Source organism: Ictalurus furcatus, chromosome 10 (genome assembly GCF_023375685.1).
Source record: "Ictalurus furcatus strain D&B chromosome 10, Billie_1.0, whole genome shotgun sequence".
Lineage (NCBI taxonomy): Eukaryota > Metazoa > Chordata > Actinopteri > Siluriformes > Ictaluridae > Ictalurus > Ictalurus furcatus.
The window spans coordinates 6,074,790-6,097,435 of NC_071264.1; the positions used below are offsets into that span (position 1 = coordinate 6,074,790).

General features: G+C 41.1%; 2 protein-coding genes across 7 annotated transcripts in view; both read left to right on the forward strand.

The window, feature by feature from the left end:
• Positions 1-11,296, forward strand: part of mast3b (microtubule associated serine/threonine kinase 3b) — a 36,725-nt gene extending 25,429 nt beyond the window's left edge. For all 6 annotated transcript variants that reach the window (XM_053634021.1, XM_053634022.1, XM_053634023.1 and 3 more), the window contains 15 exons: positions 696-904; positions 1,210-1,348; positions 1,444-1,576; positions 1,922-2,087; positions 2,207-2,308; positions 2,602-2,724; positions 3,028-3,140; positions 3,289-3,470; positions 3,872-3,993; positions 4,280-4,480; positions 4,604-4,830; positions 5,688-5,810; positions 6,158-6,294; positions 6,795-6,976; positions 7,910-11,296. In XM_053634021.1, the coding sequence (XP_053489996.1) occupies positions 696-904; positions 1,210-1,348; positions 1,444-1,576; positions 1,922-2,087; positions 2,207-2,308; positions 2,602-2,724; positions 3,028-3,140; positions 3,289-3,470; positions 3,872-3,993; positions 4,280-4,480; positions 4,604-4,830; positions 5,688-5,810; positions 6,158-6,294; positions 6,795-6,976; positions 7,910-8,904 (3,154 nt within the window). In that variant the 3' untranslated portion in view covers positions 8,905-11,296. The remainder of the gene's footprint in view (positions 1-695; positions 905-1,209; positions 1,349-1,443; positions 1,577-1,921; positions 2,088-2,206; positions 2,309-2,601; positions 2,725-3,027; positions 3,141-3,288; positions 3,471-3,871; positions 3,994-4,279; positions 4,481-4,603; positions 4,831-5,687; positions 5,811-6,157; positions 6,295-6,794; positions 6,977-7,909) is intronic.
• A 130-nt stretch (positions 11,297-11,426) lies between these two features.
• On the forward strand, positions 11,427-14,324 carry LOC128613351 (uncharacterized). The gene is made up of 3 exons (XM_053634031.1): positions 11,427-13,113; positions 13,278-13,706; positions 13,915-14,324. Exons 1-3 carry the CDS (start codon positions 12,738-12,740, stop codon positions 13,956-13,958), a joined length of 849 nt encoding a protein of 282 aa, XP_053490006.1. The 5' UTR covers positions 11,427-12,737; the 3' UTR covers positions 13,959-14,324.
• The last annotated feature ends 8,322 nt before the right edge of the window (positions 14,325-22,646 follow it).

A 22,646-nucleotide genomic window follows, 5' to 3' on the forward strand; every position in this document is an offset into this window, starting at 1 on the left:
GGTGTGATATGGTCGTATCTTCTGGTTCTAGTTAGGACTCTAGCAGCTGCATTCTGGACTAACTGGAGCTTATTTATATTCCTACTGGAACATCCAGACAGTAAGGCATTACAGTAATCTAATCTAGAGGTGACGAATGCATGAACTAGTATTTCCGCATCATGTAGTGACAATATGTTTCTTATCTTAGCAATATTTCTGAGATGAAAGAAAGCTATCCTAGTAATATTATCTACATGAGCATCAAATGATAGGCTGGAGTTAATAATCACACCAAGGTCTTTAACTGCTGCACATGATGAAACAGAAAGACCATCCAGAGTAACCATGTGATCAGAGAGATTACTTCTAGCTACACGTGGGCCTAATAAAAGTATTTCTGTTTTATCAGAATTAAGTAAAAGGAAGTTAGTTAACATCCAACGTCTAATGTCCTTTACACATTCTTCAACTTTACTAAGCTTCTGTCTGTCCTCTGGCTTCGCTGAAACATACAGCTGTGTATCATCAGCATAACAGTGGAAGATAATTCCATGTTTACGAATAATTTGTCCTAGGGGTAGCATATATAAAGTAAAGAGCAGTGGGCCGTGCACAGTGTACTGTTTGGTCATCAGTCATGATTATAGATGCTGCCCGCTCACAGCATATAGCACATTTATTTTACAGCCACTGCATTTGTAATCTTCTTTCAGAGCTGTGTACCTGGTGAGACACATTGAAACTCGCCAACGGTTTGCAATGAAAAAGATTAACCGGCAGAACCTGATCCTGAGGAACCAGATCCAGCAGGTGTTTGTAGAGCGGGACATCCTGACGTTTGCAGAGAACCCTTTTGTCGTCAGTATGTTCTGCTCTTTTGAAACGCGTAGGCACCTCTGCATGGTCATGGAGTATGTGGAAGGTAAGGTTCAAGCAGAAGTTGCAGGGTTAATTCAAAGAGCAATTCTTATCTTTATTAAGTTTTAAAAGCATCTTATAATGGCGCACGTGGACTGAAAATGCTGTGGTGTCTCCCCCCATGGTTACAAAAAAAAAATTAAAGGGAAGATAATTGTGTTTCCATGTCAGATATCAAAATTGAAAAACTGGAAGAAATGGAAAAAAAAAAAGTTTTTTTTAAATAACTTTTTGGTTTTCCTGAATTTGCAGGCCAGAAGTTTTACCCTGGGTGGGGGGGAAAGCTCTAATACTTTCTGTGTGAAACAGGTGGTGACTGCGCACATCTGCTCAAAAACATGGGCCCGCTGCCGGTTGATATGACCCGATTGTACTTTGCGGAGACCGTTCTAGCTTTGGAATACCTTCACAGCTACGGCATCGTCCACCGAGATCTCAAACCTGACAAGTATGAATGAAGGATCTTGATACATGTACAGTCGAATATTGTTTACAAGTGTAATGAAATGGTTTAATACAATGGTGTCTTAATGCTACGTGCAGCTTGTTGATAACCTCAATGGGGCACATTAAGCTGACGGATTTTGGCCTCTCCAAGATTGGTCTGATGAACATGACGACAAATCTCTACGAAGGCCACGTTGAGAAAGACACCAGAGAGTTCATCGACAAGCAGGTAATGGAGCATATACTTGACTTGTACGGTATTGTGTAGATGGTACGTTTATCATGCTTTTAAAAAAAAAAAAAAATTATACAGATCCAAATTTTGGAATAATCCCCCAAGCCCCCCCCCACCTTTTTTAAAAAATTCAGTTTATGGTAATTCAGCAAGTTCACTCCATGCAGTTTAGTTTATAATTGAAATTGTCATTTGTAAACAGTTCCAGTATACTCCTCCCCACTCTGAATTGATTTGATCTACTAATCTACTGACTTATGGTGGAATTAAGTTTTGACCGTTGTGTCATCAAATTGTCAGTATGTTGGTTATTTTGATGTTGATGGGTTCTCTCTGTAGGTTTGTGGCACGCCTGAGTACATCGCACCGGAGGTTATTCTGCGGCAGGGTTACGGAAAGCCTGTAGACTGGTGGGCTATGGGAATCATACTTTATGAATTTCTGGTGGGCTGTGTGCCCTTTTTTGGAGACACACCAGAAGAGCTTTTTGGTCAGGTTGTCAGTGGTACGTCCAGATGCTGAATATGAAAGCTCTTTCATTTTGCGGGTTCATTATTTAAATACATTTTGAATGTTGTTTAATCTGACCTGCCGTGTAGCTGACCTGAATGTACTTTTATTTAGATGATATCATCTGGCCAGATGGGGACGATGCTTTGCCGGTGGATGCCCAGGACTTGATAACGCGTTTACTGAGACAAAGTCCTATTGAACGACTTGGGACAGGTAATTCAGCAGTTTGCTGTTGGATATGCCTTTGTGGCTATTAGCAGCATATTCCATACAAGAAACACTTACACCATATTTCTAGAAGTGTCTCCTTCCTAATTTCAGCCTGTTAAAAAGAGCAGCAAAAAGATGAATTTCTACACTGTCTTTTTCTATGCTCTTTTAAATGGTCCAAGTTGTTACCAGATGGGGAAAGTGTCTTACTCTACAAATAGAATAAGTGTATTTTCTTAGTATATTACTAATGAACTGGTGAATGTCTGTTTCCTTATGGTTTGAAATATGTACAGGAGGAGCAGCAGAGGTCAAACAGCACACATTCTTTACCAGCCTGGATTGGAATGGGCTGCTTCGCCAAAAAGCTGAATTTATCCCTCAGCTAGAAGGAGATGATGACACTAGTTATTTTGACAGTGAGTATTATGGCCTCGGTTTTGGTTATGTTTTTTAGATACATCTTGGGGTTGAATTTGGTTAAATGCCTACTGATAGAAATGATGATTTGGGAAATAGCAATGCTTTTGTCTGCTCATGACCTCTCCTGTCTTTTCATTATTACGTCTGTTAGTTTTTACTTATAACCTCGTGTACAAAAGAAATATTTTTAAGTACTCAACTGGAGAAATAAATTGATACCTCGTATTGTTTTAAACAATAATCCTCTGATAATCGACCTGAAGTAAGAATTTGAATTGTCCTCCCTCAAATGAATCCAGCTCGATCCGATCGCTATCATCATTTGGTTTCCGACGAAGACGACGAAACGAACGATGACGAGTCTTCCCTTGAAATTCGACGGTTTTCCTCGTGGTCGAATCGTTTCAGCAAGGTTAGTATTGTTGAATTGAAAATGTCGTAAATATTCTGTTCAAATAAAGAAAGATATTCATAACACCTTTTATTTCGAAATGTGATTTATGCGTCGGTTCGTATAAAAATGATGCGACAGAATACTTCTCTTGCTCCCTACTTTGCAGGTATACAGCAGCACAGAATATCTGGCCACGCCGTCCAATCTGAGTTTCTCCTCTGACCGAAGTCACAGTGAAGAGCACGAGGACCGTTCAGACGGCCGAGAGAGCCACTCCCCTGGAGAGATGCACAGACAGAGCAGCACAGGAGCCCCGGATAACAGGAGACTCTCGGGACAGCGACCGTGGTCCGTTTGAACTGTTGTTTTGTTCCTACAGGGTGTTTCTAAAGACACAATGATTTGAAAGAGGTTTAAAAAGGTCCTGAAATGTTTTGTGGTTAATTAGCTTAACAATGTAAACTTGTAAATGTACAGTGTAAAAAAAAAAAAATATATATATATATATATATATATATATATATATATATATATATATATATATATATATATATTCTTAACTAAACCATGTCAAATATTGGCACATCTAGCAATTCATATGAACAAAATATAGCTGGAAATTTCTCATATTTATTATGATTAAACTAATTAACCACAAAGACATTTGTTATACCAAGGGTGCGAAGTCTCTTGTGACTATATTTGTCCTTGTATGCTGGGTAGCTGTAACAATGGTCATTGTATCACAGCCTGCGACCAAGAGCCTCATCCAGCTCCTCCCAGCCAGACAGGTGTGTAAGCCCTCTGGTGGCGAGCAGTACACACAGCCTGGAAGCCATGCCACGCGTCGCACTCTCCACCGATGATGAAGGTCAGGACTTCATGACACATGGCTAAATTGTCTAAATAAAATGTGCATTGGAATGCAGTGTAGGGCAAAGTTTCTTATGTTACATTCAGCTTTAAGGGGGGGTATTCCACAGCATCCTAGTATAAGGTTATTCTGACAAGAGCAGTGAGCTAAATTATTATTATAATAAAGATAAATACTTATATTTTCGACTTATACAGTTTATCATGGTATCCTGATTCCAAGTATATTGCTCTTCATACTGGCTGGATCTGTAAATCAATTTTTATTCCTGCTCACGTTGCAGCTGAGGTGGTTGTATCCAACCTGAGACGAATCAGGCTGCGTAGCAACAGTACAGGAACAAAGCACTCGTCTCCAAGGGAACACAGCAGTCCACGATGTTTTGGCAACCAGCTTGAAACTCCTGACAGACAGCATCTCTCTCCAGGGGGCAAAGTGCCAAAATCTGCCTCTGTGTCAACACTGTCCCTCATCATTACTCCAGGTGAGAAACTTAATATAACCATAACCCATAGTTAAAAATGAACATGAGTATTTTTGTCCAACCCTTGCTTGCATGCTTAACAAAGTTGGCCATTACCCTTCCCTTCATTTCCCATCTATCCAGATGATATGAGTGGAGGTCTTCAAGCCAGCCCCATTTCCCCACACTCCATTTCTTCCAATCCCTCATCCCGAGATTCCTCCCCAAATCGAGACTTGTCCCTCAGCTTCAGCTGTCTGCGGCCTCCCATCTTTATCCATAGCTCGGGCAAGAAGTACGGCTTCACCCTGCAGACTATCCGCGTCTACATCGGAAATAGCGACGTGTACACCATCCATCACATGGTCTCGGTGAGCAGCTCACAGAAACTGCCGCTTGACTTTGCAGGATAAAACGGTTCGAGTTCAATAACATGAACTGCCTTTATTTTCTCAAATCACATTTTCATGATGAAAAAGCACCGTATGCGTTACAAACTAATTGACATGCGGTAAAAATCATAGCACTTTTCCATCGCATTATACAGTTCAGATCAGCAAATTACCCATGATCCAGCATTTCCCCCCCCCCCTGCTATTTTCATTATCATGAACCGTTTTTGGTGATTAAATCTCAAATTGCGTTGCACTGTGCAGGATTAAATGTTTTTGTTCCAGTTTAGCATTGTCTGTCTAAAATGCCTGCACTCTGAGCTTGTCTGCATTTTTCCTAAGGGTAAACGTTTTAGTCAATACTTGGTAAAAGTCCTGCTCAATACTAAACCCCGGCAACACCACACAGACACATCAGATATACCTAGTTTATTCTCAAAAATGCTTTTGGAAAAGTTGCTGAGTGGTATTTTGCTGTTTGTGATTGTAGTCACCACCTAATGACTGTTATTGGATACCGGTACACATACAGCTAGGATACAAATAATCTTACAGGTGTATACAGGAGGAAAGATTTGTCAGTGGATTTTTTTTTTTTTTTTTTCTTTTTCATGCAGCAGAGCTTTCTAAAAATAGCAGTGCTGTATCTGTTCTCATAGGAGAGCCACTAGAACACTTGGCTATTAAATGCCTTAATGCAGCATATACGTTTTTATCTTTTGTGTTAGTAAATGAAACACTGGATTTAATTACAGTTTGATTTAAAAAAAAAAAAAAAAAAACAAAGCTAAATAAAGGCATCATAAATTGTATTTCTCGTGTTTTTTTTTGTATAGAGTGTGGAGGAAGGCAGTCCTGCTCATGAGGCTGGTCTGAGAGCAGGAGATCTGATCACTCATGTGAATGGAGAGTCAGTGCAGGGACTGGTGCACACAGAGATGATGGAGCTACTTCTTAAGGTGAGACATATGCTGTGCTGTGGCATAATCCATAGAAGTGCAGTTTTGTCGTTGGTGCTAAATGTAATCGTAGTGGGTTTTTAGTTGTAGAGTCATCATTTTAAACATTTTATATTGCTCATCTTGTTTCCACCGTCACAGCTACACGTTATCCATAAACATGCTCGGCATCTGTATTTCCCAGCCGACTAGTGACCATGAGTCACAATGAACCCCCCAGTAATCAGCTAACAGTAGCTAGATTGATACTCATACAAAGACCGATTCTCCTGCAGATGCTTCCACCAGCACATTCTTGTCTGAGTGATTTGTTTAAACTACACACAACAACTTGTATTGTTTTACAGAGCGGTAACAAGGTGGCCTTGCAGACCGTTGCCCTAGAGGACACCACAATCAAAATCGGACCAGCACGGAAAACTAGCTACAAGGGCAAGATGGCCCGTTGCAGCAAGAGGAGCAGGAGAAAGGACAACCAGGACCGGTCTGAAGGCTTTAATTAATATGCCTCATTAATGTTATGGGGGGGGTCTGCCTGGTTTTCAAATGGGGAAAACAAACCGTTTAGCTACTTTTATCCCCAAAAATGATAGACAGAAGTAAAATCAATTGAAAAATGAGATGTTTGGACATGACCCTCTCTGTATAACAGATGCCATGTAACACATCTGGGCAGAAAAACGGGCAAACGCTGTCTAAGTAATATGGCAGAGATATGATAAAAGAGCATGACTATTAGTGGGATGATCCGAGAAGTGTTCAGAGGACATGCAAAGTATACTGAAATATTTCAGTATACACTGACGATTTTGTTACTTGTCCATGTTTGTGAAACACATTAAATTATTACATTTTCCTGCATGTTGTCCTATGTGGATGCAAACCTTCACACTGGACTATAACAAATAGTTTAATAAAGTATTTCAAAAACTTATGACTCAAAGCATAAAAATGTAATAAAGCTGTGATGTCTTCTGCCCTCAGACGTCGAACAGTCCTGAAGAGGCTGTCTAAGCAGAGCACGGTGATGCACAGCAGTCGCAGCTTCTCCTCTGGCCTCCATCACTCTGTTTCCTCCAGTGAGAGTTTGCCTGGCTCCCCGACACACAGCCTGTCCCCTGGACCTTCCACACCATGCCGCAGCCCAGTTCCGGACCACGCTGCTGGTACACACACCTTCTCTAAACTCTGTTTCCCAGCTCAGTTTTTCTCTGGTTGCACTAGCTGTTAATTGACCAGATTATGAATCAAAGAGATCACAATAACGATATGAATTTCGATAGAATTCCATTTAAATGAAAGACAATTAAGACTCCATTTTATGTATACATTCACAGAGCACTTTATTAGGAACACTATACTAATACTGGGTGGGCCTCCCTTTGCTCTCAAATCAGCCTCAGTTCTTCAAGAAATATCGGAAACACTCCTTTGAGATTCTGGTCCATGTTGACATGCTTGCATCACGCAGTTCCTGCAGGTGCACTGTGATGACTTCCTGCATTGCACTGCTGCCACGTGATTGGCTGATTTAGAGAATTGCATGAATGAATAGGTGTACAGGTGTTCCTAATAAAGTGCTCATTGAGTGTACATATTGGATGGACAAACGATCGATTCATTTGCTAGCCCACCAGGCTAATGTAATGAAATAACGTATGGGCAACTATTTTAAGCGCTAACAAGCATATGGTCATGAAGTATATCATGTTTGCACTCAACAAAAGGGGGTTGGGCAAAGTTTTACTTTGCATGTAAAAGATATTATTCGTGTGTGGCTGGTCTCTTTCTTCTCTCTTGATATGTTTAACCATGAAGTGACTGCGTCTTGTCCTAGCAAGAGTGTTTTACTACTGCTTTTATAGTTCAGAAATTTATTTTGGTTTGAAAGGGTTAGAGTTGTTCCTAAGCCATTTTTACTAGTTTCCTGTGCATTAAACTTGCCAAACAATTTATTAGCAGGGTTTTTTTTTCTTCTTCATGGTTTAAATTTACTGCTAAAGTTAATGTTCAGGGAAATTTTAGTTTTAAATCCCCAAAGTATAGCACAAAGAAAGCCAGATTTTGGTTGATTGTTGTCTGTGTGTGACCATTTTTAGATGCAAACTTTCCCCAAAGTGGCTCTCCGTGCTCCAGCTCACCAAGTTCTCCAGCTGTCCAAATGCGGCCCAGCTCGCTACATGGCCTGGGATCCAAACTGGGCACTCAACGTTACGCTAAAGTCGGCCGGCGCAAGTCAACTAGCAGCATCCCCCCATCACCGTTGGCGTGCACCTCCTCCCCCCAGGCCCTGTCTCCACAGCACTCCTCTTCTCCTTTACCCAGCATCACCAAGACCCTTCATTCCTACCATGGGAAAACACTCTCCCCTCCTACTATTGTCCGTCACGGGGTTCGACCCCGAAGCACCGAGATTCCTGTCTCACCACTGCTGAAGAGAGTCCAGTCCGCTGAAAAGCTCTCTGGTGTCTTCCACGGAGACAAAAAGGCCCACGGTCCACGACGGCACACTTTAGAGGTTCCTCACTGTGAGTTGGACGTGGCTGGGGATGCAGACGTGGAGTCTCAATATGGCTCGGACCACGGCAGACTCGGGGCGTTTGCCGCTGGCCAGATTGTGGTGATGCGAAAGCTCAATCTGTCCGAACGCCGCGACTCCTTCAAGAAGCAAGAAGCCGTGCAGGAAGTAAGTTTCGATGAGCCGGACGAAAGAGCTGGACAGACTCCAGCCACGCCGAGCTTTCCGGCCGACACTCGGCCCAAGCACAGAGCTGAGTGGATGGTGTCAAACTCTCAGTCCAGGGAGGAGTGTGTGGTCAGGAGGGTACCTCTGGTCCCCCAGATCGCTGTTCAGGGCTCCGAGAGCGAGGAGCTGGAGGACTGGCAGCCATGTTCTGATGAGGAGGACGAGGGGAAAAGCACAAGTGGGAGCTTGGACTCGCACCCAGAAGACAAGGGAAGACCAGAGAGTGCGTGTTCATCCAGCGTTTCATCAGATGGCTCGTCAGTGGTGTCTAAGAGCAAAGGTCACGTTACTGACGCGGAAGAAACCTCGAGCATGAGTCCAAGGAAGGGGAAACTCCGAGGAAAATGACTTGGCCAACGTTGATGTCACTTTAATATTCCACACCTGAGTTGACAAGGACGTCGTCTGTACTCCTCTCACAGCGCTCCTGCTGAACGAGTAGAAGTGAGAGCGATTGGGTTGGAATGCCACTTAGTGTCTTGTAAATTCAATTTAAAAAATGAAGTAAGCTAGATTTTTACAGGGGAATATTTATAGTTTTTTAACGCGTGTTGGAATATTCAAACGATGGCGAAACCTGATGGTAACCAGCTGGGATTTTGAACCATCAAACGGGGAATGACGACATTTTTATGAAAATGTATTTTCAGGAAGAATGTTTGTATATCAAGTGTAGCTAACATTGGTGAATTATCACAGAAGACTAGGTGTGAGAAGAAGAATCAGGTAGTGTTTTAAGCGAGAGCTAAACATATGAGCATTTGGTTGGTCTGGGTTTTCAACTTGTCAGTATTTTTGGCTTATTGGACTCCTCTGTCTAGTTCAGTTCTCACAGTTGTACACAAATTTTACTGTATTCAATTCAGTGTAGGTTTTTTTTTGTGTGTGTGTGTGTGTGATCCACTGCATTTGGCACCATCTAACCCCACTTTTACGTAGGCTAAAGGTATTTCGGCTCAGGGCTTTTGGCTGTAGAAATTTCACAGTTCACTCGGTGTTTGCAAGGTGTTCAATTTATTATCGTTTTTTTTTTTTTAATTATTATTATTATTTTAATGTTTGTACAGATTTGATTGCTAGATATTGTGGTGCCTCAAAGTTAACTTATAGATGGTAGTGACTCTTTTTAACCGTGTGACCTAGTTTTATGTTGATTTTAGTCTGATTTCTACTGTGTATATTACTTGTTCTGGAAACTATGCTAACTGGAAAACTGCGGAGAATTTCCACAGGCAAACTTGAATGGGTCCCCTGCTTCAACTGCACTTACTGTAGGGCTCTCGAAGCTTTTCTCAGTTTCCTAAAGCAATGATTTATTCCTGCAGACATCTCGTTTCTTAAAAAGTGTGGGGTTTTTTTTCTTTAAAAAAACAGCTTTCAGTGAGTATAAAACATTCAGATGTACTTGCAATGCATATTTATTCAATCTTATTTAAGTCGTCCTGTCAAATTCACTTAAAAAAAAAAAAAAAAATCACAATTTTACAGGACTTCAATTTTTTTTTTTCTTTCCCCTACATGAACTGGGTGTGCTTGTTATGCATGTGATTATAATGTGGTTTCTAAACCATGTTGTTTTCCATATGTATTCCGTAGCTTGTTTATCTAACTACCTATTGTATAGGGCGAATGTTTACATTGTTTATATTGACTTGAGGATTTGGTGGTTTGTTTGGGGGTTTTTTTGTGCAAATCAGTGTATCTTAGCTTGCCCTTAGCAACTGAATTTTCTAAATATGTGAAAATGCAAATAATAGAAGTGCAGCTTCCTCTTAACACTGATCTGTTAAACCATGTCCTCTCCCCAAAATCTCCTTACAGTGTAAGGATTTTCCCCCAAAAAATACAAAAAGCCCCAAATGATGGTGTTTTTCTGTATAGTACTACAGTTTGATGAACGTTAATGATTTCAACTGCTTATGGGGAAGAAGGTCATGAATTTTCAACTTAATTAGCTGAAAGCTTTTTTTGGAGGTGGGAGATGAACAAATAATCTTTTTTTTTTTTTTTTTTTTTTTTTTTAGTTGGATTTTTTTTTGTTTAAAAGAGAAACTCTCCTGGTACTTTGGAGTCTCCTATCGTACACAATTGCATCCTGCTACTATCTTTTGGTGCTACATGAATCTGTAATGCATTCCATGTTTGATGGTAGTTAATGTCTCATACAGGCTACTTTTGAGACCGTTAAATAATAGCATGCTGCATGTACTTTATAGTGAGCACACAGCAATTGCATTCAGTGCAACGTGTCTCCTGGTTCAGTACGACCAAGCCTATAACTTTGTCAAGTTCGCGGTGGTTCTATTTGGTTCGAAAGTCCTATTCATTTTTAAAATATTACTGCTCACTATATATCGTGGCTATAAGTTATTTGTTCTTTCCTAAGTAGTTGTGTAGCACCTGAACCTCCTTAATTAACCAGTGGTAATATCGGTTGTTTCTGCTTTATTTTATCCTGTCCAGGTTTGGTCAAAAAGAACTAGAAGTTATGCCGATGACCAGCACAAAAAAAAATCTATATATCCAGTTTTGTATATTTATATGCAATAGTGATGTTCTTCCTCCTCCATTTCTTCACATCTGTGAAGATCATTGGGTTTTTTTTTTGGTTTTTTTTTTTGGGATCATTGGTCTGTGCTGGTTTGTAAAAATGCTTTTATATCATATTTTTTGTAATGTTGTTATACTTGTTGGCCAGCCCAGTCAATGCTTTGTAATAAATCATCCTGTGTTGGCTCTACACACTGGGGACTGTTCTTTCTTAGACCGTTAATCAAGATTCTCGAGTGTTAACGCACACACTGAGTAAAATTCATGCGGATGTTGTGGGTTTATAAAGCGTATTCTTTACAAACTAGTGTTATTTGTTATTTTGCACACAGGTTTGCAGGAAAACTTCATAAAACAGGTGGTTTTTGAGCACAGGGTCTACATGTATACAGTTCCCTGAAAAGCTCTAAGTCCAGCTGTGGTAGTCTGGCAGTGCACATAGTTGGGGCCTGATAGTGAAATTCACAATGTTTGTCTCTCTTTTCTTGAATAAGAAAAGAGAGACTTTTTTAAGAACACATGTATACCTGCACGTTCATGTAGCCAGTCATGTGGCAGCAATGCATAACATTATTCAGATACAGCTCAAGAGCTTCAGAATGGGGGAAAATGTGACCTTAGGGACTTTAAAGTAGATTCTGTGAAAATATGCAAAAGAGATTAATATAATTTAATGAATTTATAATGGATTTATACAGAATTTATAATGGATATAATCTTTGATTATTTACATTATCCTAAGCTATTTCTTTGCTTTGTGAATTTAAGAAACGTTGCCTGACATCAGGGGTCATTTACAGAGTTCAGTTAAGTGTGTAGTGAGGATTTAATATAGTGATTGCAGACGTCAGATATAACTACAGACTTCAACTTTTTCTTTATAGGAGAGAGCCAAAAATATTGGAATTTTACAAATGGTAATAGATTTGTATATTCTCTGCAGGCTGAGGTTTTTTGACAAGGCTAAAATTAGTTCAATTGTTCATTTCAGGCACATGGGGAAAATAGCATGTGCACTACGGCAAAGCAGAACATCCGCTCACCTGTCATTAACACAACCAGAAACAAATCAATCGAGACCATAAAGACCATAGAAGTATTTGGACAAGCAGGTGATGGTAAGATATGAAATATTACCTTTCATCAGAGCAAAATGACTTATAAACCAACCGATCTTAATGTTCAAAGAGTACACACAAGGCTAATTGCATGCGTTGTGTGTAATTGAAAGGACCTCCAGCAAAGAGCCCTGGGAAACCAAAACTTCTTCCCAGAACGCCCAGAATGGATCCGATTGGTCTTCCCCCATTCAGAGCACTGATGCGCAGGGAAAAGTTAAGCAAAACATCCGGCAATCCTCAGGTACTACAGAGGTAAAGAGTAAGTCTCTTGAGGCTACAATTGAGGTAGAACCTCAATTAAGAACCACGATTACTGATGCTGTCCTGGATTGCATAACCTCTACATCATTCAAGAATCAGCTCACTCAGCGCATTGTGGGTGAGATTGATGATATACTAGCAAAAGCCGTGTCCCAAGTTCATGAGCAACAGCATGCCTTGAGATTCGGTACAGCAGGAGGTAAGATAAACAACATCTCCCGGGAACAACAATCGAGCAACAATGTTTTCATGCTTGGCTTCAGTGATTCTGTGGCATCTGTGATTGGTTATGCACTGATAGAAGTTAGAGAAGACGTGAAAAAAACTTTTAGTAGCCAGTCACACAAATTTCAGACAGCCTCACCAACGGCATGTGATTCTGTAACAGAAATAGTGGACAGTGTCTTTGAAGGCATGCTTGATTCCTTGATTCCTCAACTGAAACCAGATGTTTGCACTGAAAGGGATCCTAGCATGATTGCTTCTCTTCATAGTCATGAGTTTGATACCGTGTCTGATAGTATCCTTCCCAGCACTGACTCAGATTTCAACCAGAGTCCAGTCCATGAGCCAAGAGGAAGTGCTGATGAGTCTAGCGTCACAGCTCGGGACATTGAGACATTCGGTAAATGAATCTTCTTATGTTACATACCCATATATTCATAGTGAGAAGATTTTTTAAAAGAATGACATATTATTAATTATTTAAAGCATTGCATTGTACTACCATTGTGATGAATGCAAATCACATTAGCCACAGCTAAAAAAAATTTTTTGCCCAAATTGCAGACATTGTGAAAGAGAGAGTTGACTCCCCAAGAAGATCTACCAAAGTCCCGTTCTCCACAGTATTTGACCAGTCTTCTGGACCTGAAGTTAAGGCCAAAGATGAGGTTGAGGGCATCTTGGCTGCTTCTGGAAGCATGAGCCACCTTGATGGCCCTCTGACTTCAAGAGTCAAATCTGACTCTGATTTGGATACAAGCGTTCTTGAGCTCACTGCTACTTCTGCAACAGAAAATGTTGACCACATGTCAAGATCTGATGAAGTAGCAGAAGAAGGACTTGTTGCTAAATCAGATGTTGAGCTTGAGCAAATCATGGCTGCTCCTTCTGAGGAAAACACTCCTTCTGACATTACTTCCCAAAGCCTTCAGCTGATTGGACACCAGGAATGTGCTAGCCCTATCCCTTCATCACCTTCTAGTGATAAGCCAGGTAAGGGAATCTTCATAGGATACCTAGCTAAGATTTTGCATTTTTATAACCTTTTATACATTATTAATTCGTCACTCAAAAATATTTTGTGTTGCTATACCTCTGTTATATTTATGTTGAAATTATTTTGAAGTATTAAATCATGGCATATAATCAACCATCCATTCATTATCTTTTCACACTGTTCTCTCTTGTATCCAAATTGTAGCCTCCCCAAGAGGATTGTCATGGGAAATAATCTTTCCAGCCTAACAAAAAACTTAAAACCTTATGTAGCAATGTGGCTCGATTCGTACCAACTACGACCCCAAGAAAACAGGGAAAATAACCCAAATAAAGACACACAAATACGTTCCACTTAGAACAGGCAAGAGGCATGGGTTTCCATACAAAAATAAATTTTATTTTGAAGTTTAAAAGACTGGCCAAGAATTATTTTTTAAAAAGCAACCAACACAGTCAGGCATTGGTCAATAAAACAGTCACAAGAAGAAATTAACAATCATAGGAGGACTGAGGCTTGCTGTATGAAGGGCAGGCTATTAAGACAGCACCAGCTATACAAAAGGGTAAAGAACCCCACCAATCATTATCATACCCACCAAATTCACTGCAAATAAACGCAATAATAACGACCCTTAGTTAGGTACAGCCTAAGATGCAGCAAAGAACTCCCCCAGCCTCAGGAAGCACTCCGCTCCTACAAGGAGAAAACAAAAACACAAAATCAATTACAATATGCTCAAAGCAAACGAACAAAACAATAAAACAAAACAAAGACAAACTTACTGTCACAAAAACACAGAAATAACCCCAAGCTGAAACTGATTACAGGTAGCAAGTTTACCAAGACTGACCAAAACCACTACTACCACATAGTGGTATCAGCATAATTGATAAAGACTGTTACAACAGTTGAATTCAATAAAACTCCATGACAGTAACAAACAAACAAACAAAATAAAGCAGCCCAAAGCGCCAAAGCAGCAAAGCACCCCAAACTAAGGAAACGCAAAGTAAAAGCAAAGCAAACCGAAGCAGCAAAGCCAAACAAGACAGTGGCTCTGCGAGTGAGGGGGAGGAGCTGTACCGAAATGACCACATCTCACTCAGCCCGCCTTAACACATGCAAAATCGAGGACCCGTGATCCAATGACATAGTACTCATGATGGCACATACAAAAATCATGATAGCGTCTTTAATAGCTGTGACGGCAACAACTGGCGCTCCAACCGGGGCTACGTTAAACTACCAAGCTACACAGATGGGGGCCTTGACGGCACACTGCACTGAGAGTGAGCAGCACACCACACCTGCACACAGTCTCAGTAGCCCAACGTCACGCTCTGTAGTCCATAGCAACGAAAGGAAGGGGTGGATTTTCGACCGTGACGCGTTCCGTGAGGCATAAACAACCGCTTACATACTGTGGTAGGAACATAGCTCATTGGCCACGTCATAAATAAGGGTGACGTTTTAATCACGGCACACATCTCACTACATTCTACCCCCTACTTTTGTATCGTCGCCCCGACGATGGGTTACAAAGCACTGGCATTAGTCCCAAGGCCTAAACAACCCAGAACTAATGCTAGATAAAGACCCTGGAACAAATACCACATCCCTTACATTCTCCACTGCTCATGGAAGATGTTGGACATTAGAATGTTGTCCTTCTGTGGCTTGTCTCGTTCTTCGCACAGCTCCAACACCATCCCTAGGCTGGCCCAGGGGGAGAAAAACAGATGTACCCGTGGGACCCGAATCAACCTCAACATCGCACACTGACTCATTGTTTACAGAGGGCAGACACACCACGTCAGAGGGCCCTACTACTTCTAGAGGAGGTGGCACTGGTGCTTCTGGAACCACAGTTCGACCTGACCCGACCTGAGAGGCATCTGGAATGGCCACGCAAAGGTCCAGTTCCTCAGAGTCCCTTGATGAAGACAAATGTCTAACTGGGGGGCTTTCAGGAGGGACAACAACTGGGGAACCTCGATGTATTCAAGTCGTCATCATAGAACGATGGACATGCTTAATCTTACCCAGATTGTCCACAGGTGCAACAGCATACACACACCCTCCATCTTTTGGTGCCCTCACAATCTTATACACCACTGAGCTCCACAGGTCCTGGATTTTATGACGACCTCTTATGCTATGATCCCAGATGTAAACCAGTTGACCCTCCCTCAGTGGTAGATCACGTACGTGTGACGTTCAGCAGCAACCTTCAAACGTTCCCGTGCCCCCTCACATGCCACATGCATCCTTGCTTGATGCTCCACAATCCACTCATGAACTCCCCCCTCGCCAGGTTCCTGAACCCTACCTAACTGAAAATTCTGAAAATACTGAAAAAATATTTAGAACATAGTTTTAGGATGACAGTTACCGTTTGAATTCACATGATTTCTGAGTGATAGAAGCTCCCACAGCATGGTGAAATTGTAGGGTGCTGTGGACATCCTGTGGGCAGATGTATTCTCTGCTCCATAACCTACCATGAAACCTACGACACCAAGTAGAGGCGAGCTAAGATGTGTGCAGGCAAACCCCACACGCTAACATTTAAACACGCAATCACGACTTTTAAACAATCTCAGAAAGGATGGCTACCTATGAAACTAAATTCAACACTATATATGTTGTAAATACAATTTCCCCAAGGATGCTTTCAAGCAATGCTGTGCTGCCTGCATTGTGACCAGGTACCAATTCCCAGAAGAGCAATGACTGACTTAGATGATCATTTTAATTTGATAAACTGAATATTCTGTTTGTGTAACTGGTGTCATTTATTATGTTAGTGTCATCATGCTGTTTAGCTTGCTATGTAATAAGTGTACAAACTGTACAACAATATCAGTGACGTGCAGTGAGAATTATAAATAAAACACAGAATTATATACATGTAACTGTACAAGGAACCAAACCAGGCATAACTTCAGGGTGGGCCACGGCCAAAATAATAGACAAAATAGTTCTATTGTTTAGGTAGCTAGCTTACCTAAAAGGAAAATAAAGAAAATACAAGTACTCCCCTAACTACCTAAGCCAAAAAACAGAGACAAAAGGACCCTCTCCCAAAAGAAATGGCAGCCGCACCCTTACTGCCAGTGAACCAAGTGAACATGTACACAATGGTGGATACAATGCACATAAACAGGATATATAATATAGTTTGTATATTATGTAACTTTACTTTTGACAGGTCTAGGTCAAAGGTCATACTCACCATAATTAAATATGATGATGACAGGGCAAAGGGTCATGATAATCACTTATAATTACGTTAAATCCGGTTCCAATGTATTCCAAGTGTATTCCAGACACACGCACACACAAGTTGTTTCCTTTCCCATAGATTGTGATACGCTCATGAGTTAGGCCTAGGTCAAAAAGGTCGATGATAATTATTGCCGCATGTTCATAGCTATAGCTTTCACACGCATATAACCCCCGCCCCTCCCTGCTTAGGTTGTTAGTTGTTTTCCTGAGTTAGGCCTAGGTCAAAAAAGGTCAATGATAATTATTGATGCATGTTCATTCCTATAGCTTTTCCTATAGCTCTGAAGCAATTCCGCACACACACACAAACAGACACACACCACATGCACACACACACACAAACGCTGACACATACATAAGGATGATGAAAAATAAGTAAATGATTAATAATGAATTTCCATACACATCCAACCAAAAATATCACACACACACACATACATCACCGATATAGTAATCGAAGTCAAAACAGATCAGAACAAGCCTATAACTTTTAGTTACGGAAAATTTATAGCTAAACTACACTTTAGACCCGCTAAACATTCGTTCCGTATGTAAAATGATGGATAGGGGCTACGTTCACACGCAGACCTACGTGGATTATTATGTCCATCAGGCTGGAAATGGCCTTCCGGGGTTCAAGGCGCCCCCACCATGTATGGGTCGGGGCTAGGAGGTCTGTTCAAGGGTCTATTTAGAATGGCTGTTCCGTTCCTCAAAAGGGGGTTTGCTATTGCAAAACCTCATTTAAAAACAGCGGCTAAAGGTTTCGTAAGCGACGTAGTGAGCAACATTATGAGCAAGACACAAACTCAGAATCAAGATGGATCAGGCCTTGCATTGATTGCGCGTAAAAAATCTAAAAGGCTCCCAGTACGTCGACACGTGATTCCGAATAAAAGACGTAAGGCTACTAAAATCAAGACCAGTGTGAAACAGACCGAGCAGAGAGGCAACAGACATCCTTCCATCTCTCACAAGAGAACGCGGCTGAACATTTTCTAACATCATGGCTTTCTCACACAGTCTATCCTCAGAGTGTACCAAGACAGAATTGGATATTTTCTCATTCCTTATACTAAAACGAGTATCGAGAAGTACACTTATGTCGAAATACCTCCACTTTCCGCACTTATGGACAACGGGCCCCTGGAGTTCTACGTGGCTGGAAACGGGGAGGATTACCTCGACTTGAACAACACTTTTTTACATCTGTCCTATAAAATCGTGAATCCCGACGGTTCCAATATAGCTAACGATGCAAAGGTTGGGGTCATTAACTACCCCGTAGCCTCACTTTTTTCACAAGTGGATGTCATGCTCGGGGATCGTCTTATTTCTCAGTCTAGCAGTACATACCCATATCGAGCTACCTTTTGAAAGTCTTCTCAACTACGGAAAAGATACCCTGGAAACACAGTTTTGCACCGGGCTATTCTACAAAGACACAGCTGGGCATATGGATGCCACAGACCCAGACAGACGAAACGAAGGTCTCAAAAAAAGGGCCAGTTTCAGTGTTGAAAGCAACACCTTTGACCTGATTGGACACATTCACTCGGATATATTTTTTCAGGATAAACTTTTACTGAACGGAATCGATTTGAGGATTAAAATGGTTCGCAGCAAAGCTGAATTCTGCTTGATGAAGGTTCTCTTTTTGTGAAGAAAGTAAGCGTCTCACCGTCTGTAAAAATCGGTCACGGGCAAGCTCTTCTCAGTGCCACAGGCAAGTACCCGATCGAAAGAGTCTGTTTGAAGCCTTCAGTCAAGCTGCAGGGAGCCGCATTTGTTCACAAGAAAACCTCTTCCTCGGCCCCTTACCTAAAACCATTATCTTTGGGATGGTAGACAACGATAACTTCAGCGGGTCCTACAATAAAAACCCATTTAATTTTAAACATTACGACGCAGAGTTTATCGCTCTCTATGTAGACGGCACTCAATATCCTGCAAAACCTTTTCAGCCTGTTTTTCAGTCCGGTAACGCCGTCCGTGAATTCCATTCTTTAATTTTAGCATCAGGAAAGCAGCTGAAAGATCAGGCTTTGTCAATAAACAGAGAAGAGTACCTGAACGGATATACTTTATTCGCATTCAAGCTGAATCCTGACGACGATTGTGGGCAACATTTGTCATTAATAAAGTCGGGAAATATGCGATTGGAACTCAGATTTCGACAACCGCTTCCGAGCACAGTGAATCTAATCGTGTACGCCAGTTTCGACAGTATTCTAGAAATAAACAATCGAAGAAACGTGCTCATCGATTACCAGTAACGCATGGATACCAGAGAACCGAGCTTATGAGAAGTTGTCCTGAAATAGAAAAAATATTTCACTGTGTGATGGCCTGTGACGAGCTATCTACGAGTACGCTGAGACAGTTTCCTGCTTTGTTCATCGTAAACACACATCCGAGACACATGCCGGGAGAACACTGGCTAGCTTTATGCCTTAATGACAAAACCACCGGAGAATTTTTTGACTCGTACGGAAACCCTCCAGACTACGAACTCTTTCCTCGATCGATTCATTATTTTTTGACAAAGAACTGTTGCAAAATACAATATAACCCTGTACAAGTTCAAAACTTTACTTCAGTTTGCTGCGGGCAACACTGCGTGTTCTTTCCGTGTCACAAAGCTAGAGGTTATTCGTTTAACCGTATTACGTCTATGTATAGCAATGACTTAGAAATGATAATGGTGTCGTATCTTTTGTTTAAAAAAATGTACCCTAGAGTAAATAAAAAGCATTCATTTACTTGTGTACAATGTGCTAACTGTCTAGATATGTTTCATTTGCATGTGTAGTGGAATGATAAATGATGACGCTTCACAAGAAATTGTTAAACAAAAGTTATTTTATTGAAATAAAGGGTAACACAATATAACATTCGTTGTCCGTCGTCATTTCAAAAACCAAACCAGTCAGAACTGTTAAAAACGGGGGATTTGAAAACTGGCTCAGAATCATAGTCTTTGCTTTTAGGTGGGGAAACAAGATGAGAGATATCTTTAGATCTTTTTATGTCAGATATTTTGCGTCGAACGCCACCATTAGGTATTGCTGAAAAGGGTATATTTAGGTTGGCTACTGTCTGTAAGAACTCTTTCCAGCCTAAAGGCCTCCGATCGTCGGCTACTCTATGATGTGCAGTGAGATTTTTAAGCAGATCCGCCATGTGAGATCCTTTGATAGTGTTTCCTTTAAAAATAAATTCACCGCTATCGTTCCACGATGCACCGGCTTTTAAACGTTTTTCCATAACGTACGAAGTGTTTCTTTTGTTTCTCGCAGAAATGTTAGCGAGCACCTCTTGTACGATGTCGTCTTTGGGTGGTTCGGTCACCGCTGCTTCTGTTTTGCTTTCCGGTATTTTAGGCAGGGACAAGGTCAATTGAGCGGTTTCCTGCTCTCCTACTTTAACCAAGTTTAAAAAATTTTGCAGCACCGACGCGTAGAGTTTCGCCTTATCGTAATCGTTCAGATCAGTCCTCCATAAAATACCTCGTATTGCATCGTCCAAGTTGTTTTCGAAAGTCTTTCTTAAGCTTTCCTTCTCTGCTGTGATGTTTCTAAGTTTATCGATCTGATGTTGAGGGACTAAATACATTTTCTCTGCGGTCTCCATGTTAATTGTTGCGGGATGCGATTAAGCTGCTTATAAAAGGAATGGCTACACTGAGCAAAGGCAGAAGAAATCCTCCGGATTGATTAATAATTTTCCTTTTTCTTTCTACGGACGCTCTTTTATCCGCAAATAGTTTGATCCATTTTTTTTGTTTTTTTTAAAACCCGGTACTGTTTTGTCGTCAGCGGTATGTTTCCCCTGAGTACGTTTAAAGCTAGTTCACATATGCTCAGTATGAGATCTGTGGGTGCATCACGTAATATACCCTTTCTCCTTTGGGGTGGAGACCTGTGTAATGAATTCAGTAGCGGGAGGGTTTTTTTCAATCGATCAGACATTTGTTGTCGATACTTTAAAGTTTTTTTTTCTTCTTCTTCTTAGGAACATACACAACCGGATGCGGTCCTACATAATCCTGATGTTCTACGGTGTTCCAGAAATGGGGAAAATAACCTTTCTTGCTTTCCGAAAAACCCATGGCTTTCGGGATGCTGCTCAACTTCATGGGTAAGAACGATAGACTGTCAATGTAGGACTGGCGAAACGTGGTATCGATGGAGCACAAAATTTTACCACCTTGCGCTATGATTTCGGGTGTGATTCCTTCTTTCACTAAATGGTTTAACAAACGGTATGACTCGAACCCTCTAGCGTTATGCGCGATAAACGTGTAACTGTGGTATGTATTACACCGAAACTTCTTAAAGAAGGCACTGACGCAATCATCCCCTTCAGCCACCCACTCCTCACCCTTAAAATCAATACAGCATATGAAATTGGCTACATGAGTTCCTGTTTCCTGCCTAGTCATGAAATCGTAAAATACATAATCCGTATTTTCGCGTTCTTTCCTAGCCCGCTGTATAAAACATCTATGCTCGATATCCTCGTCGAGTTTTTGACCATGAGGATGTGTGCACTCATGTTTCTCACGATTAGAAGGTTTATCCCTTATCACACGTTTACATTTACTGCAGTAGAACCCCGTTTCACACATACAATATTCTCCTTTGCTCGACTGAATCTTCGCTTTATGTCTCTTGAAACAGTATCGGGATCTACACAATCTCTGACACTCTGGGCATTTAGTTACATTCTTTGGGTGTTTGTAACATTCGGGGTCGTGACAAACGTTGCAGCTATATTCGCGTTTATGTTTCCAGAAAACGTCAAACCCTGAGTGACAGAAATGACGTACATGACTCGTTCCTAAAAGTCCGGTGATACTTTTTACTCCATAGTAGTGCTTGTCGTGCAAAAACAAGTAAATCGTTTTTTCGTGGGGGGTCTTGCTAGTTTGAAAGAAAGAGTAACCGGCTTTGCTGACAGAACAATGTAAGATTACGATTTTACAATTCAAATGACTCTCAAATCTTGATACGTCAGCCAAGCTGACCGCGGTGTTTACGGATAATCCCACATCGTGTTGTAATTGTCTAGTCATTTGTTCGGTTTCAAAATGGTTTTTTCCGCGATTCAAAAGTTGGGTGACACACAAGGCGAAACACATGTTGTCTCTGTTGTGAAAAACGTATAGATGCTTCATTTTCTTCCGCATGGTTTCTGAATTGAATATAGGGCCTATTTTCCTTCTAATTCCACCGCCCCGAGGTGGACGGACGATCTGGACAACTAATTCAAGGGTATCCTCCGTAAAAATTTCGCGTTTACTCTGAATTACGTTTTCGAGCATGGTCAGAAAAGAATGTAAATCGATGACACCGTTGTCTAATCGAACGCGTGATGAAACATTGACCGTATCACCTCTGATTTCAATGGTGACGGCATCCTCAGCAGAAATTAAACTATTAGCAATTTCAGTCACACCGTTTAAAATCTCTAAAACATAATTATAAAAATCTGCAAAGCTGTCAACATTAACAGTTGAAGAAAAATTCACTCTTCGCCTAATCTCAGTGTTGTTGAACATTTCACGATTAATTATCCTAATATTAGGATCTAACCCACCCCCATCTTGGTCCACTCGGATATCGGGCGAATGCATGTTTTCC

Coding starts and splice junctions, on each gene's coding strand:
- LOC128613351 (XM_053634031.1), top strand. CDS start 12,738: ATGCTTGGCTTCAGTGATTCTGTGGCATCTGTGATTGGTTATGCACTG. Junction 13,114..13,277: donor TCGGGACATTGAGACATTCG/GTAAATGAATCT, acceptor CCCAAATTGCAG/ACATTGTGAAAGAGAGAGTT. Junction 13,707..13,914: donor ACCTTCTAGTGATAAGCCAG/GTAAGGGAATCT, acceptor TCCAAATTGTAG/CCTCCCCAAGAGGATTGTCA.